This window comes from Lissotriton vulgaris, chromosome 10 (genome assembly GCF_964263255.1).
Source record: "Lissotriton vulgaris chromosome 10, aLisVul1.2, whole genome shotgun sequence".
Taxonomy (NCBI): domain Eukaryota; kingdom Metazoa; phylum Chordata; class Amphibia; order Caudata; family Salamandridae; genus Lissotriton; species Lissotriton vulgaris.
Genome location: NC_141698.1, coordinates 1137459929 through 1137479601, shown reverse-complemented (window position 1 = coordinate 1137479601; position 19673 = coordinate 1137459929). Strand labels below are relative to the sequence as shown.

Genomic DNA, 19673 nt, shown 5'->3' with positions numbered 1-19673 from the left:
CCGACGACCCAGCTCGACGAGACCCGGCTTCCCTGGCACCTCTGACCTCTACTCACCTCTACAGCCAAGCTGAGAACCGTGAGTGCGACGAGACCTCGAGGGACCGACGATCGCCAAGACTGCACAACATCTTTACTGCAAGCCCACCGTATCCTCCACTGGTGAGTGCTTTGGGGTCCGAGAAGCCCCAACCCTGCGCAGCTCCAGCATCCAAGATCAGCCTCCCTGCATCTCCACGATCTGCGTGGGGCCCTTCTGCTGTTTGCTGTGCACCGCGTTGTTTGGCTACTAGCCGGCTGGCTTGTAGCCTTCTGAACGACGCCCGACGACATCACTGCTGCTGGTCTGGTTGCTCCAGACTGGCCCTTGCTTCCTTCGTCAAGAGAGGCACCCGGACCCTCCTGGTCCACTCCAGACGCCATTTTAGGTCCACCGCGTGGGCTTGAATTTGCCAAGGCTTTGTTGCCCAATCCTGGGTCCAGCGACGCCGACAGCTTCTATCTTCGTGGGACAGCTCGATCCTCCATCCTGGTCGCCGACAACGCCTCCTGGTCCGTGAGATCTCCGAGCACAGCGTCACCCACTCACCTTGTCGAGGTGGCTACCATCCGGTGCCCTCCTGGTGCCCACTGACTACTGGCTAGTAGTCTCGAACTTGGTCCCCTCTGCTTTCAGGTGTCATCTTCCATCGATCCAGGCTTGGATCCACCGAACTTTCTTCACTGGTCGCCTGCCAGCAACTTCTTTCTTCCAGGCTCCTGGTCCGTCTACGAGGATTCCCGACGTCCTTTGAGTCCTATGCAGCTGCAGCCCCTGGGCTAGGTAACTTCGGCATTTCGGTGCCCCAGCATAGCCTCACTATCCAAGGGTCAGAATCCACTTTCGTTTTCTCCCTACCAGGTCGGGTTCGCCCGAGCACACTAACTTTGCAAATTCTAGTTACCATAGACTTTGTCCCGCATCTCGCGTGAGAGTGCACACACTGCACCCGAGTCCCCTGGGTCTCCTAGAAGTAATCTAACGATTCTATAGTCAAGTCCTAGCGATTCCAAAGCCTATTAGTACTGTACTTACCTGCTAGTAATTTCGCATTCCACTTTCAGAGTATATGGTTTTCCGTGCCCCTCGGGCATTTGTATATACTGTGCTAACTTAAGTATTTTTGTAAGAGTTTTGGTTTGTGCTTAGTACCCTGTCCTCATAAAGAGTACAGGGCTGTTGTGATTCTTAATAAATAACTGTTTATTTTCATAACACTTGTGTGGTGTCCTTTCACTTGGTGTTCAAGGGGTATATGTGTGGTATAACAGCTGGCTTAACACGCCCTCTCGAGTCTTTAGCCTTAGACTGCTCGTATCCACGCTACTAGGATAGCTGGTCTATAAGGTTGACTTACAACCAATCATCAATAAGGGTTGCTGGACTGATACATAGTGTTCACTAGAATAGTGAGCACTGCATATCAGGCCACCTTCTCACATCCGGCTTTCTTGAGCTTGGAGGCTAAGTATTCCGGTTTCCCTGTGTGCAGGGCTTTGTGTGTGAGGCAGGCAGTTCTGTAACTGGCCCACATTTTGACTGGGAGCCACTTTAGATCTCCGAGCGCAGGAGAAATGTGGTCAAATTTCTTGATTCGGGTGACCATTCTGGCTGCAGCATTGAGGGTTGTTTTAAGCGGGGCTAGGTGGGTACAAGCTGTCCCAGAGAGAACTGTGTTCCCATAGTCCAGTCTGGATAACACCAGGGCTTGGGTGACTTGTTTGAGGTCGGAGGCGGGGATGTGGGGTTTGATTTTGTTAAGGAGCTTCAGAGTGAGGAAGGCGCTCTTGGCAGAGTTCTTGATGTGGAAGGAATGCTCCTGGATTTTTTCAGTTTCAAAGGGGCTAGTTTGTCAAGGATGGAGGACATGGTAATGTTGTAGTGTGTTGTGAGTTCTTCAGTGGAGAGGCCTACTGGGGAGAGGGGCAGGCGGGATGATATTCTCTCTTCTAACTCATCTGTGTTGATCTGCGATAAGTTTCTCGACCATGAGGGGGGGTTAGAGATGGAGGGCAAAGGTAAGGTCTGATGGGGAGGTGGAATAGAATAAGGTGATGGTCTGACCAGTCGACGGGCAGGATGTGGTCAATGGTGATTGCGTCATGATTGGCGATGATGGCATCCAGGATAGCTCCTTTGTTGTGGGTTTCTTGAGAACAGTGCTGGGTGAGGTTGTTGGAAAGGAGAAGGTTATTTAAGCTTTGTACAGGGGCACTGTTCTTATCATTCCAGTGAAGGTTAAGGTCGCCGAGAATGATATTGTTGGAATCTTGGAGCGAGAATATTCTCAATGAGAATACAGGCAATACAATAAAAGCAATACAGCGGAGGATGAACAAACCTACCGACCGCCTACCACTGGCCACCAGGGATGAGGCGCAGGTGGTAGCCTGCGGGTGGTGGAGGGCCTCGAACTTCCTAAGCAGCGGCAGCTGGGGCAGGGAGGCACAGGAGGTGCTGTGCGGAGGCGGAGCGACCTACCTGGTGGGGTCAAGGGTCAGCGTTCCTCCTCTGCTCCTCTCACCTGTTGTTCTGCAGTCGGGTGCTCTTGTCAGCCAGTGATGCTGCTCATTACTGCCTCTAAAAAGACCCTTTTACAATAATCCACTGTGCACTCTAACTTGGAAAGCCAATACCTCCTGTCTTACCTGAATCCTGCCACAGGCTGACCTTGCGGCACAGAAGACAGACATTCATACACAAGCACAGCAGTCTATGCACCGTCCGCGTTGTTACCACGCAATGCCATTACTACGCAAGTCATTACATCGACTTGCAGTAGATGGCGTGCTAACATTAGAAATAGTCTAGTTTACTACTCCAACACCTTCCCTACTGTTACGTAGGCTGGAGTTGGAAAAGTAAATTATACATTTCTAATGTCAGCACGCCATCTACTGCAAGTCGATGTAATGACTTGCTTAGTAACGGCTTTGCGTTGTAACGACTGCGTTATGGCACGAGTTGTGATGACTCGTGTTGTAACGAGTCATATTCATGTGTATGCACTGCTTGTGGGAAGGTCTTAAACTATGAGCATTCACTGTGTGTTCACTGCGTCCCTGAACAGTGTATATGCGCTGCTTGTGGAAGGGTCTTGAACTGTAAGCATTCTCTGTTCGTTCAGTGCCGCCCTGTACTGTGTATATGCGCTGCTTGTGGGAGGGTCTTGAACTGTGACCATTCTCTGTGGGCTGTATGTTGTTACAACGCATACTATTACAACGCATACCTTTACAACGCATTTTTTACACCGCAACATGCATTACAACGCATTCCATTACAACGCATGCCATTACAACGAATTCTTTAAAAACTACCTTTACAACGCATTCTACTACAACGCATACTACATTTACAAAGCATATCATTACAACGCATACCATTAGATTGCATGTATGGTAAGTATTGGATAGTGTAGGGGTACACATTACTATTCTAACTCCAGGGGGTGCAGCAGTAGGGTAAGTGTTGGATAGTGTTGGGGTAAAAATTACTATTCTAACTCCAAGGGGTGCAACAGTAGGGTAAGTGTTGGATAGTGTAGGGGTAAAAATTACTATTCTAACCCAAGGGGGTGCAACAGTAGGGTAAGTATTGGATAGTGTAGGGTTAAAAATTACTATTCTAACTCCAGGGGGTGCAACAGTAGGGTAAGTGTTGGATAGTGTAGGTATGCATTGTCATGGTATGCGTTGTAATGACTGTGTTGTAATGACATGCATTGTAGTGGTATGCGTTGTAGTGACATGCGTTGTAATGGTTGCGTTGTAATGGATGTTGCGTTGTAAAAGTTTCGTTGTAAAGGTAGTGCGTTGTAAAAGTTGCGTTGTAAGTGTTGTTTCCCCTCTCTGTGCGTTCAGTGCTGCCCTGTACAGTGTGTATGCGCTGCTTGTGGGAGGGTCTCGAACTGTGAGCATTCACTGTGCGTTCAATGTGTCCCTGTACAACAGTGGTCAAAATGCTGCGACCCGCGTGAAAAATAAATCATTGGCCCCCCTCAAAATTGTTTTACAATTATTCTATTAAACTGGCTATGTTTAAATATGTTGAGATTCAAACACTGCAGTTACGTTACGTTACCGTATTTAAAATGCAATCAAGTACATGATTGCCATACATACTATTCTGGTCAGACAGGCCTTACTAAAATGTAAAAGTATCCACAGTGTGATTATCAAAATGGGGTGGGGTTTGAAGAATATTTGGAGTCAACTGCGAACTAGATTCAGCAATTGTCAACAAATTGGACGTGGGCACCAAGGACGAAGAGTTGATGCGGAGATTTTCACCTGAGTTCGCTGTGCCTAGGGGATGCTGTTTGATAGTTGCTGGGACCCTCAGAAGGTAAGCTATCGACTCAGGATGGAATGGCCTGTGACTGCAACGACAGACGACTGGTAGTCTAGTGATGACTCGACTTCAGCCAGTCAGAAGAGGACTTTGTGGGACATTGACTTTGCACACAGAGCCCTGTCGCCATCTTCATGGACCAAACAATCCCTACAGGAAGACCCCGTCGACCGCATCGCATCCACCGCATCCTTAGAGCATCTTCAGCATCCTTCCTCCCTTGCATCAGGACCTCTCCGTGGGAATCCATTGCAAGAAGACCCATCGACCGTGTCACATCCACAGCATCCTTGGAGCATCTTCAGCATCCGTCGTCCCTTGCATCAGGACCACTCTATAGGAATCCATTGCAAGAAGACCCATCGACCGCGTCGCATCCACAGCGTCCTTGGAGCATCTTCAGCATCCTTCATCCCTTGCATCAGGACCTCTCCATGGGAATCCATTGCAAGAAGACCCATCGACCGCGTCGCATCCACAGCATCCATAGCATCTTCAGCATCCTTCGTCCCTTGCATCAGGACCACTCTATAGGAATCCATTGCAAGAAGACCCATCGACTGCGTCGCATCCACAGCGTCCTTGGAGCATCTTCAGCATCCTTCATCCCTTGCATCAGGACCTCTCCATGGGAATCCATTGCAAGAAGACCCATCGACCGCGTCGCATCCACAGCATCCATAGCATCTTCAGCATCCTTCATCCCTTGCATCAGGACCTCTCTGTGGGAATCCATTACAACGCGGATAAAGTGGCTAGAACTGCTGAAGGACTGCTTCTTCTGTGAAGGTAACTGTTCTTGAGAACCTTCCTGGTCCCCCTGATTAGCTCACTGCCGGAGTTGGTCGCCCTAAGTAATTCTAACTGACCGCATTGACGCCTACATACATTTATCTTGATAAGGTTTCTACGTGTCCAACTCGTCGACTTTGCTAAGACTTGTTCGTGGTTGAGTGAAATTGCATTGATTAATTATTGCTTGTAAAATCTATCCCTCCCATACCCTGTGGTGGATCTTTTTCAGTCTAGTGGCAACATTCTTATAAAATACAGTCTATTTTATAAATTGGTGTTGCATTGATTTCTTATTCAATTGGCTTGGTGCTGGTTAAATGCTTAACCCTTGTTCCTCTGTGTAAGCCTTGCTGCTCCGTGCCACAGCTACCAAGGAGTGAGCTGAGGGTTTGACAGGAAAAACCCAATGTTCCCAAAGGAGGTTAAGTGAGTGTATAACATGGTGGGGTTGCACTACTACACAATATAATACACCCCATTTCCTCACATTGTTCACCTGAGCTGCCGCTGAGGTCCATCCATTGCTGAACGTGATTTGGGCTGTAGCAAGTTGAAGGATTCTCAGACCTGCACCATACATATAGCCATGGAGCAAGGTCTAGGCATTAAAAGGAATGAATGACTCTGCTGCTGCATACTGCATGCCATAGACAAGTGGTTTTAAAGGAGAAATAAACGGGTTCACGTAGGTGAGTGTGACTTTCAAAAGCTCCTGTCTCCTCCACTCCACCGGCACTGCTTGTCTCCTTGTGGTGAGATTGTTGTGATTCTCCTTGTTCAAAGCTGCAACGAGGTCTGAGAACGGTCATGAGTAGAGTAGAGTGGTGTGGCTCACTGGTTAGAGGCGGCAGACCCAGAAGCAGAGAACGGCCCGGGACCAGGGTTCAATTCCCGACGCGGCAGGGTCGTGGACCAGGGTCAACGGACTCGATAATTCTCGCCTCGGTGCCTACTCTAACCAGGGATCACACTCGGCAACTCTGGGCATTAAGCTTGCCTCATCTCTACAACGGCCCCCCAAAGTCGCCGGGGATGCCTGGTTTCACCTTGGAGATACCCAGAAGGGACCATCTCACAGGGAAAGCCAGGACGGGTTCCCCAGTGGTCTTCAGCACCAGGACACCCCGAGATGGGGTAACAGTGCGCTTTACAAGTATCATCATTACATTACATTACATGATACAGACCTATGCATGGTTCATAGCGATGAAAAGTTCTTCTCGTCTTTATAAGGGTGGTCTAAGTACCTCTATGCTGGCAGACGTCAACTTGGAATCTCCTAAAACGGTAGTTGAGTTCAAGGTGAGCTTAGACTTCTGACACTGCCAAGGTTTCTGGAATACTTGCATAAAAGAGTCCTACGAAGAGTATTCAGGACCCAAACACTGGATGGCAGAATAATGCACAGCATGTGAATCCAGAAAACTCTTCAAGCTACAAACCTACTCCTACTGGTAAGTAACCATTTTGTTTTCAGGGGAGGCACAAAGTTAGGCTGACGTTTGTCAGTTTCATTTGATGCACGAGTGGTTTGTTGAGCAGAGTAGTAAATCTCAGTGGCATTCCCAGTCTCAGTCACCTGTCGATGTACTATGTTTCCTGATACTCGGCTCTGTTTTTCCAGCACATTCTAACCCCCAATCTCTCTGAATCGGCACCCTAACTTACCTCTCCGTTGATTGCTACCTAGACACGGGTCTGATCTTGAGTTCGAATGCTAGCGCTTTTACTGTGTCTAGGGTTATTGACGAGCCATAGCAGTACCTCTGCTGCTGCGCCTCTTCTGTTACCAACTTTGGATTCTCTTGTTATTTGAGTTCTGTGATGTATGACTCCTCAAACCTTCATTGTCTCTGCAAGGTATTTCTAAATGTGCCCAGTGATCTGAGTAAAAAAAAAAACATGTCAGTGGAAGTGTGCCTACTCCAAATCAGTTCACTTCATATAAATTAGAGATTAGTGTTGGAAGCATGTGTGGTGTAGATGCACATGCTGTGCATAAGCCCGCCATCTCGTGTTGGGCTCAGATGATTGTAAGTTGTTTTGTTCCAAGAAGTTTTCTTTGAATCACGCATCAGTGTGACTCCTCCTCTTGATGATACTGTGCATGGTCCTGGACTCCATTGCCAGATAGTTTTTTTCTGCCGATGGGTTCCTATGGAATCTCTCCCACTCCGGTTTGAGACTCTTCGGGCTCCCTTCGGGTCGCTAGTAGATCTTCATTTGAGGGTATTGTCTCGATCACATAGTTACATTTGCGTTCTGAACGACTACCTTCCTTGCCGTATGTGCCATGCCCTGCACGCCTATTTGATTTTGACAATTTTATTAGAGAAGGACCTGCTAATGGAACGCACTCTGGGGCCTATTAGCAACAACTTGCTATAATTATCGCAAACCTTGCTTAGCGTGAATTTTTTTATCGCTTCCTATCACTGGGTTTTATCGCAGAGATAACTTAGTATTACCAACGTTTATCTCCAATGCGATATAAAATCCAGCCATAGCGGCGAAACCCATGTTTAACGTGAGATTTCCAGCGATAAAAATCCTATTGCTAAGGAAAATCTCGCTAATAGGCAGGTGGGGACTTTGCCGTAGAATCCCCCTCCCATTGACTAATATGACTAAGACAGGTTTTTACCAGTGTAAAATCCTGGCGCTAATCGCAGTTAGCGCGTGTTTTTTTATCACATCACGGGTATTGCTAATAGGCGATAGCTGTGTTAGTGACTGCTTTCAGTCGCTAACAGGTTGGGTACGCCCACTTTGCATGTCATAAGCGATAAATATCGCTGACATGCAAAGCGGGCCCAAAACCAGTCGCTATCGCCTAAAAGCTGTCACTAACTGCTGTTAGCGACAGCTTGCAGATAGGGCGATACAAATATCGCCGCTTTAGCGGGAAAAAGTCCTGCTAAATCGGCGATATCGCCCTTGCTAATGTGCCCCCCTGTTCCGTTTCTGTCCGAAATTTCATTCTAAATATCCTCAATATATTGATATATCAAGAGGAAATCAGTGTGACTTGCATGTCAGTTTAATCTAAGAAATCCCTTCGGGATCGATGTGCCAGGAGATGTAGCATACACAACCGGATGACTTACTGGGCATTTTCAGTCGACAAGTGGAAGAAGAGGAGGAGGCATCGGCTGCACAAGAGGAATCGCTGTCCATACATGATTCTGAAGCTGAGTCAGACTTCGAAAAGGACTCCGCCACCTTACAACCGGCACAGAAGCATCAAACCGTGAGTACACTTACCCCCGATCCAATGGCCAAAATAGTGTCTCCGTTCGAAAAAACTGCTTATGGTCTGCCACTTCAAAAAAGCCATGGCGTGCATCAAAAAACTGACCCGGAAGCCATGCCCTCTGGACTGAAAATTTGGCCTACAGCAGGAACCTCCACCTCCTGCAAGACTAGGTCCATAACCCCTTGAACATCACTCTCAGCTTTGAAAGATAAGGGCCATGGTACTTTGGAACCGAGCACACTGGCGCCAAAACACCTTCCACTCCAAAATGTTTCACTTTCGGCTCGAAATCTCCACCTGAACCGATCCTCGATGTAATGCAGGAACGGCTTGTTCATAGGCAGAAAACGTTACAAATCCAGCCTGAAAAAAATAAGATAATTCTTCAACCAGCAAAGCCTCATTCGTCTAAAAACCAGTGAACTTGTCAAGTAGCTTTAGATGTTCCTATACAGCCTCCAAAGAAGAAAAGGAGGGATGTTGCCACGAGCCATGTGCACATCCCTATTCCACTTTCTCCTAACCCACCTACACCACCCCGCCACCAACACCACCGCAGCATCCACTCCAGCCCCTCTCTAACCACAACTATCTGAGGCATGTGTCATGCCTCCTCACTCACCCATCATAGAAGAGGGTGATGGCATGCCACAAAACAAACATCCTGGGGCTGCTTGGGATGATTATGATATTGAACCACAGGGGGATACAGACCCCGACCTCGGTTCCACACAACCATCGCCAGCTGACGATGCTTCTGCGTATCAAGACCTAATAGCAATTGAAAAAGCTTTCCTTCAGGTACCTTTACATGATGACACAATAGACAATGATTTCCTTTTTGGAATGGTTTCTAATGCCTCCAAGGGGGGCACAATATTTACCACTCCTGAAGGAAATGTTATGTCATGCAGAGGACATTTTTAAGGACCCCGTCAAAGCTAGGATAATAACACAACGCATTGACAAAAAATATAAAGCTGCACCCTGTGATTCCATACACATTAGAAGTCATTTAACCCACTTTCTCCCTAGTGGTTTCGAATGCATGAAATAGGGCAAACTCCCAAATAACAGTGGATTCCCCAACCCCAGAAAAAGAGTCCAAATTAATTGATGCCTCTGGAATACGCGTAATAGCATAATCAGCGAATCAGTGGTGCATAGCCAGCAGCCGGGCTCCATTAGCTCATTATGACAGGGCTCACTGGGATGAAATGAAGGGGCTCCTCCGACATCTCCCAGATAAACACAGGAAAAGGGGGCAGGAAACAATTTCAAAGGAAGGGCTCACAGGAATAATACCCGCAACCCAAACACTAATACCAAACAATGACTTTCTTACCATTCCCCCCCACCATGTATCACCTGTCGGGTCATCTTCAAAACTTTCTCCCACAATGGAAATCAATCACAAGAGATCAATGGGTGTTGGATATTTTCCAACATGGTTACTGCCTCGAGCTCATTACAACTCCTCCAAATATTCCACCTCACAAACACAATCTATCTGCTCAACATAAAATGCTTCTGCAACAGAAAATATCAGCTCTATTACTAAAAGGGGCAATAGAAACAGTTCAAAAATAGTTTCAAGGAACAGGGGTGTATTCATTATCCTTCCTAATTCCCAAAAAAGATAGAACATTACGACCGATTCTCGACCTCAGATTACTCAGTCATTACATCCTATCGGAACACTTCCACATGGCCACCCTTCAGGAACTCATTCCATTATTACAAAAGGGTGACTTCATGACAGCCTTAGATCGAAAGGAGGCCTACTTTCATATAACCATCCATTCCGAACACACAGAAAATATCTCAGGTTTCTATTCCAAGGAAACCAGTCTCAATTCAAGGTTCGTCCCTTCGGAGTTACCACCGCACCAAGAGTATCCACAAAATGTCTAGCAGTAGTGATGGCACGTCTGCACAGGCAAAACATACAACTCTTCTCATGTCTGGACGATTGGATCATAAAAGCAAACAGACTCAACCTTTGCACACAGACTACACAACAAACGCTAACTTCATTGCATCAATTGTGGTTCATCATCAGTTTACAAAAGTCACATCTACAGCCAGATACAATACAGGAGCCCTGCTCAGCACACAAATGGCATTGGCATACCCAAATGTAGACAGGATAAACAGCAGTGTTACATTAGTCCAACAATTTCAAACTGGGACTCAAATCTCAGTCCAAATATTCATACGACTTTTAGCAGGATGACATCTTGTATTTCAATAGTTGCACATGGCAGATTGCACGAGACCTCTCCAAGAATGTCTCTCTCGTCAATGGACACTGTCACACATCACTCTCTGCAGTGATGGAATCCACAGAACGTATCCAAATGGCGGCCATTTCAAGACCCGGTTCCCCAAATAATTCTGACAGCGGATGCCTCCCTTATGGGAGTGGAGCTCATCTCCAAAATCTGACAACATTTATGGAGAATGGGACTCCAAACCCAAAGGTCTCCATATCAATTACCTAGGGCTTCAAGCTGTTTACCTAGCATTGAACGTGTTCCTAGTTGTCCCAATTTGAACAGACAATATGACAACGATTTATTTATTTATTTTGAAAGCTTATATAGCGCAAACATGACCACTGAGGGTATCGGAGCGCTTTATAGATTATGCACCACGATGGTTATAATCAAATATACAGAATCAGCAAGCCAACAAAATCAGAGTCTAATTGATAAACATTATCGTAAGTAAAACACAAACACAACAAAATTGTCAGCTCAACAAGGACCAAATCTAGAAAAGCTCAAGAAGATTCATGAACCAAGTAGTTGGGCCATAGTCAGCGGGTATGGACCAAAAACAAAAAAAAGGAGCCATGTTAAAGAAGAGATTTCTTCATGAGGAGTTCTTTAACTTCTTTTTTGAAGAAGACAGTGGAGAGGTTCACCCTGACTTCGGGTGGAAGAGAGTTCCAAATCCTCTGCACCATGCCTGAGAAGGTTCGGTTGTAGGTCTTTTTTTCTTGAATTTTTGTGGTTTTAGCAAAAGGGTGCTATCACATCTGGAGGCTCTAGAACCACAGGAGAGCTCAAGTTTCCGAGCGAGGTACATCGGGGTCTTGAAGTGGATGGCCTTGTGAGCCATGCATGCAATTTTTAACTATGGAAGCTAATTCAGGACTCGCAAGTCCGGAGATATGTGGTGGTATTCTTTTTGCCAGTTAAGAGTCTAGCAGCATAATTGAGGGAGGCCCTAAGCGGAGCCGTCCGAACTCTAGGCAGGGCGCAAAGAGTTGCTCTACCATAGTCCAGCTTTGAGAGCACTAATGCTTGAACTGCCACCTTCAGGTCATGAGCAGGGAGGAAGGGTTTGAGTTTCCTGAGTAGCCTGAGTTGAATGTTTGCTCCTTTGGTGAGGGAACTTATGTGCTTCTGCATGTTCAGGTTTTTGTCCAGAATGATACCCAGAGAAGATGCTGAGTCCACAAGGTGCAGTCTACAGTTAAGAGCAGTCAGCCGGTTCAGCCATTGCTCCATGACAGGAGATTGGTTGTGGGGTGAGATCAATAAGAATTCCGTTTTCAGAGCATTTAACTTCAGGTGATTACTTGTCAACCAGCTTTGTGTTTCCAGCAGGACTGAGTTGATGGACTGAATCTCTTCGGGAGAGGCTATCTTCAGGTACAGTTGGGTATCAATCATCCGCATACATATGATACTGAATGCTGGATGGTTTTAGAATTTCAGTCAGAGGCTCTATGAACAGGTTAAAGAGGGTGGGGAACAGTGCTGAGCCTTGGGGAACCCCGAAGGTGACCGGTGCAGGATGAGACAAGTAGTGGTTCAACTTGAAGCTTTGGGTTCTGTTGTGAAGAAACAAAGAGAACCAGTTTAGAACCGGCCCAGACAGCCCCATCCCATGTTCCAGCAGGTCAAGTAAGTGATGTATTCCACACCAAAACGGGGAGGCACACTCTTTCCAATTATCATGCTTATCCCAGAAAATATGAAGCTTACCACTGCATTACAACATTCATCTCCTGGCAGAACATATACCAGGGACAATCAAGTTGCAGACCCACTCAGAGGACGCAGCAACACGTACACAAATGGGAACTCCACCCCTACGTCCTCCTACCATTCGTTCACAAATGGGGGCTTCCATAAATAGATCTGTTTGCAACCCCAGAAAACGGAAAATGCCCAAACCTCACATCCAGGTCTCTACACCCTCAATCCAAGGGCAATGCTCTATGGATGAGCTGGTCAGGGATATTTGCATACCCTTCTTCTCCTCTCCCAATACTTCCGTTGGTGGTCAGAAAGCTCAGACAAACATCCCTTACAGCAATACTAATAGCGCCAACATGGGCTCGACAACCATGGTTCTCAACGCTACTGGAGCTCTCCCTAGTCCCACACGAGAAGCTTCACCTGAACCCGGACCTTCTCACACAGAACAAAGCTAACCAAGACCCCCCCATTCCAAGGAAATGAACCTTGCGATGTGGCTCCTGAGGTCTTAGAATGTGGGTACTTTAACTTACCTCAGCAATGAATGGATTTTCTTAAAGAAGTTTGCAAACCGACCATAAGACAATGTTATGCTGCTAAATGGAAAAGATGTGTTATGTACTGCCAGCAGCAAAAAGTCAACCACCTAAATATACAAGTACAAACAATAATTACTGTTTTTGCGTTTGCAAACCACAGGGTTAGCCTATACTTCCATACGTTTACACCTGGCAGCTATTTCAGCCTATTTGCCAACCAGACAACGCGTATCTTTGTTTAAAATACTTGTTATAAAGCTTTTATGGAGGGATGTAAAAGAATAATTCCCTAAAGCTTCCACCTGCACCAGCATGGAACTTAAAGATTGTACTAACAACACCTCTGGGACCTCCATTTGAGCCACTGCATTCTTGTCAATTGCAATACTTGTCTTGGAAAGTTGCCTTTTTAATTGCGATTAATTCCCTTTGAAGACTCTGCGAGATTCAGACACTAACCTCAGAAGAACCATTCTTCCAGCTTCAAAGAGACAAAGTAGTGCTCAGAACAAACTCATAATTTCTTCCAAAAGTCCTTTCAACTTTTCATATTAATCAATCAATAGAATTACCAGTCTTCTTTCCACATACTGATACCATTGCAGAGAGGGCTTTATTTACTTTAGATGTTAAAAAAGTTTTAATGTATTATATCGACTGGACTAAAACTTTCAGAAATACTAAGTAATAATTCATTGCTTTTACACCTCCCCACATTGGAAATGCTATTTCTAAATCTGGAATTTCAAGATGGATAGTGAAATGCATCCAAACTTGTTATGCTAAAGCTAAAAGACTTCTACCTGTTCCCCCTCACGCTCACTCCACTAGGAAAGTAGGGACTTCTATGGGTTTTTTTTAGGGAACATTCCTATTGCTGATATTTGTAAAGCAGCAACATGGTCCATTCCACACGCCTTCCAAAAACATTGTGTGGATGTCTTTGCATGACAACAAGCCAATGTTGGTCAGGTAGTATTTAACCCGTTGGCTCCGGGTGTTATTCTCCTGCTGTGCTGGGGGGCGGGGGGCGCGCACAGCGCCCCAGTGCTCATGGCGAGCTCAGCTCGTCATGAGCCACGGTGCTCGTGTACTCATGACGAGCTCAGCTCGTCACGGCCACACCCGTTTCCTTAGAACGCTCAGCACAGCAAGGGATTTATCCCCGCGTGTGAGCGGTCTAAGGGCCGTGTCATGAGCACACGAGCACCGTGGCTGATGCCGAGCTGAGCTCGTCATGAGCATGGGAGGGGTTAAGGCTCTTTTTCAAACAACTGTAACCCCCACTGCCCAGAAAGAAGGACTGCGTTACAGTCTATGCACAGCAAGTGTATCTTCAGCACATAAGCCTGGAACAGATTATGTTACTTACCCTGTACGCGCTGTTCTTGGTATGTAGTGATGTAGTGTGGCTCACTGGTTAGAGGCGGCAGACCCGAGAGCAGAGGACGGCCCGGGACCAGGGTTCGATTCCCGGCGCGGCAGGTTTCTGGACCAGGGTCAGCGGACTCGATAATTCTCTCGCCTCGGTGCCCACTCTGATCAGCGATCACACTCGGCAACTCTGGGCATTAGCTTGCCTCATCTTCACTAACGGCCCCACCAGACCGCCGGGGATGCCTGGTCTCACCCTGGAGATACCCATTAAGGGACCATCTCTCAGGGAAGCCAGGAAGGGTTTCGCAGCGGTCGAAGCGCCTTGGGACCCTACGGGTAAGTAGTGCGCTATGTAAATGCCAATACATACATACATACATACATGTAAATTCACATGCACCCCCCTCCCAAAAAACCTGGTGTAGGTTGCAGTTTACATACTTTACAACACATTACTCGCATGGACATCACATTACTGATATATACTACAACACCATTCTCACCCATCTCTGGTAAAACAATCTGGCAATGGCGTCGATGACCATGCGCAGTATTACCAAGAATCGTCACACAGACTTGTGATTCGAAGAAAACTTATTGGAACAAAAGCAACTTGTAATCATCCAAGCCAAACTCTAGGTGGCAGACGTATGGCAGACATGTGAATCTACAGCTCTACATGCCAAGAACAGATGCTTACAGAGTAAGTAATCTAATAATTTTCACCACATCAATGTTTTTTTCTGCTTTTCAAAATAAATGCTGGTCTTCATATATATTGGAATATTTGGCACCAGAGCTGCGGTGTACGTGTTGCTGTTAACACCTTTCTGCAAATGATACCAGCACTGGTGAATCTGTGTAACACAAGCAGCTTATTCCTATTCTGGACCAAGCACCTGCAGCTTAAGGTCCTTTATCCACTTGTGCTTGTGAAATGCACACATAAATGCACTTGTTTTGGTGTTAGTGATGATGCATGTACACTGAAAGAACTATTTCTTCTTGTTTGTGCAAATGATGCAAGGTAGATAGTGAACTCACGTTCTTACTCCTCTTCCCAGATGGATTCCTTGAAGCAGCTGTTGAAGGACTCTGAGGCTATCCGTGGGCGCTACGCCCAGTATTTCGACCTTGCTATAGTGAACAATGATGTTGAGGAAAGTGTGACTGCACTGCAGAAGGCCCTGGAGACAGCCTGCTCTACTCGCCAGTGGGTGCCAGTTTCATGGGTGTATTAGCAAGCCAAGATCACCTGCTGGTTCCCCGGAAGCCTCCAGCAGCTGGCTCTGAAACAGGCAGTGTGTACGGACGACTTCATGCTGCAGCCTGCCTCGTGGGGGTGGTGCCATGTCCCGAATGGTCCCTTTGACTTTACCGGACTCAACATTTTCCAGAAATATTTCAACTTCTTCCCCTTGAAGACCTGATCTCCTGTTGCAAATTCTAGACCATGTGTTTCTCCATATCCTGTATCAATAGTAGTGTTGTGACATAGTCCTCTGGCACTTCTGTCTACTCTGAATCCCATGTGATGGTCTACTATAGCTGTCAAAGCACCATAGTTATTTGCTCTAACTCCATGTGAACCAACCATCAGTATCCGAGTTGAGTGGTCTAAGCTGTCATCCAACTCGGATTACCATGTGATGGTGTAAATACAGCTCTCCATCCCTAAACACCATGTGAAAGCTCCACTTGCTGTCTAAGAAGAGTTCTCTAAGCCCTCATCTGACTCCCAACATCATGTGAGTAGACTTCCTGGCACCTGAGCAGGCTATCCTCAAACCTCATCTAAACCCAAGCACCATCGGAGCAGACCTTCTAGTATCTGAGTACACTATACTCAACCCTTATCTAAACCCAAGCACCATCGGAACAGACCTTCTAGTATCTAACTACACTGTACTCAAACCTTATCTAAACCCAAGCACCATTGGAACAGACCTTCTAGTATCTGAGTACACTATACCCAAACCTTATCTACACCCAAGCACCATCGGAACAGACCTTCTGGTATCTGAGTACACTATACTCAACCTTTATCTAAACCTAAGCGCCATCGGAACAGACCTTCTGGTATCTGAGTACACTATACTCAAACCTTATCTAAACCCAAGTGCCATCGGAACAGACCATCTAGTATCTGAGTGCACTATACTCAAACCTTATATAAACCTAAGCACCTTTGAAACAGACCTTCTAGTATCTCAACCCTCAAACCTCATCTAAACCTTAACACAATCAGAACAGACATTCGAATATCTGCGTAGACCACCTTCAAACATCATCTAATTCCAAAGACCATTGGAACAGACCTAGTATCTGAAAAGCAGTCCCTCACCCTCATCCAAGCAGACCTTCTACTACCTGGGTTGTCTTTCCCTAAGCGTTTTTCCAACTTCAACCACTATGCGATGGTCTAAATGTACACGAATCAATGCATATGACGTGGATTTTACGGTGATAGTGGCTACATTTTGACCCCTGGCCTTGTGTTCCATCCCGGAGCCCTGGCCTCGGAGTTACATCCGTGGTGACTCCTCCATGCCATTCCTCCTTCTGGAGCCTCCAACACCAGACCAAACTTCTCAGCCAAAGCGATCTGCTCCCTGCAGACCATGCATGGGTGTAACTCTACCCGAGGTGAGGAGACCTTGGCTCAATTCTTCAGTAAGAAATCCGCTTTACCCTCATGGTGCATTCCGATCAGCAGCGAACTCCACACGGTGTCCTGGGTCTTTCAGTTTAATGCACGTCACACATCAGCAGAGGTGGCTTTTAGTTTTGGATCCACTTGAGAATTCTAGCTTGTTATCAAATCACTGTGTCAATGAGGCTGGCAGCATGTCGCTATCAGCTTGTGTCATTCACAAACCAGCGCATGTTACCCTCTCCCTTTCTATTGCTAGAGCCCGGCGGACACATAAGGAGCATGGAGCACCGCCATCCTAAACCAGTACAGCAGTTGTCCTGGTAAGGGAATTCACCCACATGACCTGTGAAGGAAATTCACTCACACTCCATGTGAAGGAAATTCACTCACACTCCATGTGAAGGAAATTCACTCACACTCCCTGTGAAGGAAATTCACTCACACTCCCTGTGAAGGAAATTCACCCACACGCTCTGTAATGGAAATTCAATCACACACTGCAGACACTCGCACCACCACAGGCCATGCTGCTGCGTTTCACTATCCAGGCGGAAACTGTTTCATTACAAGAAGGAACATTTCGGTTCAGGCAGTCGGACGGGGGAGGTTTAATAGTGTGCAAAGATATGTTACTGTACTAGTACCTTTTTTGGGAAGTCTTTACAAAACTTCATAAATTTCATGACATTTCTGAGGTTTTCAAGAGAAACATGGGTTAAATTACCTTCCTGAGTGTAAGGCTGCTGGTAAACACCCCACTCTCAATCGCATCACTTCCCTGCGACTAACCAGGTATGAGGCTGTCCACAAATTCATTGGGCAACAGTTTAGATGAGCAACGAAGGGGAAATCCATAAAAAACAGAACAGGGAACCCGCCCAAAAGCCAGTCTGTGGTGCCTGGGGCTCCTTCGCTAAGGCCTCCTGTGACGAAGAGTGTCAACCTTCCAGGGCCTGGTTCAGGCTTACGTATGCAACTGACTCTGGAGCATTGAGGGCGAGGTGGTCCTATTCTCTGTCCCTCCTCACCATTCCTGCATGTCATGGTGGCAGAGGAGACAGTGTGCATCTTCCTGTCCTCCCAGGGACAGTGCCAAGCGAGCGGGATACGGTTTGTGGACCCGCCTACGCGAAAGCCCTCCGTTAACCCAGAGAGACGCTGCTTTTCTCGCCTGTCCTCTGCAGGAGGCGTTCATTGAATGTTTAAATTCTCTGCTGTTTTTATTTTTTATTTTGTGCAATTGTTAAGGATGCCAAAAAGAATTACCATGTGCAATGTTATATTCTCTAGAGTGAACTGCAGGGAAAATGGTAGCAATAAAAGTATTAAATTTGTCTTGCTTTTATTTTTCATGAGGTCTGATTTGAGTATGGGGTGGGGAAGGGGCAGCGCCCCCTAGTCATGGTGCACGTGGAGCTGACAAAGGTGACCATCTGCAGGGTTGCCCACTCATTCAATTCCAGTCTGTACTGGAAATGTTGCTGAGAGAAGTTTCAATCAAGCAGGATTTGTAAAGTGTGGCAAATCACCAGTGAGAGTATCCAGGCGCAGAGTATGAGATGCGACTGCCTCACCTGCAGCCTTGCACCAATGCACCAGGCTCTCCAGAAACAGCAAAGCTGGGGGGAGTCAAAGCGAAAAGGAAACCTGGCTTCAAACACACCTGCAGGAGTAGATTCAGGACACTAACAGCCTGATTCATGAACGGGCCGTTTTGCGAGGCTCAAATAGCGAATCATAAGGAATCGCTATTTGAGATTCCTTATTTGCGATTAGCTAATTGCTAATCGCAAATAAGGAATAACTCCCCATGCATTCCTATGGGCCAAGAGGCCCATAGGAATGCATGGGGAGTCATTCCTCATTTGCGATTAGCAATTAGCTAATCGCAAATGAGATTGCGAGTACAAGGGTGCCAGGGGTGTCCAAAGGACACCCTGTAGCACCCCTGCATGGAAATTAACACAGGTGTTGCACACACACATGTCCAAAGGACATGTGTGTGTGTAACGTGCAACTCAGAAAAATGCATTTAAATGCATTTTTCTGAGTTTTCGCAATTTACCGCGAGGTTTGACCTCGCGGTAAATTGCGGCCCGAAATTGCGATTTCGCAATTGTAAAATGGATGATGAATTACATTTAAGGAATCTCAAATAGAGATTCCTTAAATGTAAATCCTCGCAAATATGCGAATTAGCAAATAGCGATTTTTGCATTTGGGATGTTGAATCCCAAATGCAAAAATTGCACTCGCAAAGGGCCAGATTCTCAGAATCTGGCCCTTTGCGAGCCGATTCAACCTTGATGAATAAGGCTGTAAGAGAGAAACTGCAAACATCTGGCAATGTAGTACACCACCTTGTTTTATGTCCTTAGAGTACACGCCTACGTACTCAGATGTTTGGCAGCATTGGCCTATTCTTGATTCACATATTGTGCATTATTCTACATTTAGTGAGCTGGCTCCGAAAATAATCTTGTTTTTTTCCATACCTTGATAATAGGTGAGGTCTGTGTCACTCACATGATGCAATACAAGTTGGTGCTGTGCTTGCAGGTATTACGGAGAAAAGGGATGGGCAATGTGTGTTGTAGTGGACATTTCGCCGCAACACCCATTGATTTTGACGCTGCCCCCTATTTACAAGGGTGGCATCAATA

At 46.5% G+C, this 19673-nt stretch overlaps 1 protein-coding gene across 3 annotated transcripts in view; it reads left to right on the top strand.

Annotated features, from left to right (window-relative positions):
* The window catches only part of MPP1 (MAGUK p55 scaffold protein 1), a 170633-nt gene extending 152289 nt beyond the window's left edge, over positions 1-18344 (top strand). For all 3 annotated transcript variants that reach the window (XM_086942234.1, XM_086942236.1, XM_086942235.1), the window contains exon 12: positions 15419-18344. In XM_086942234.1, the coding sequence (XP_086798360.1) occupies positions 15419-15595 (177 nt within the window). In that variant the 3' untranslated portion in view covers positions 15596-18344. The remainder of the gene's footprint in view (positions 1-15418) is intronic.
* The last annotated feature ends 1329 nt before the right edge of the window (positions 18345-19673 follow it).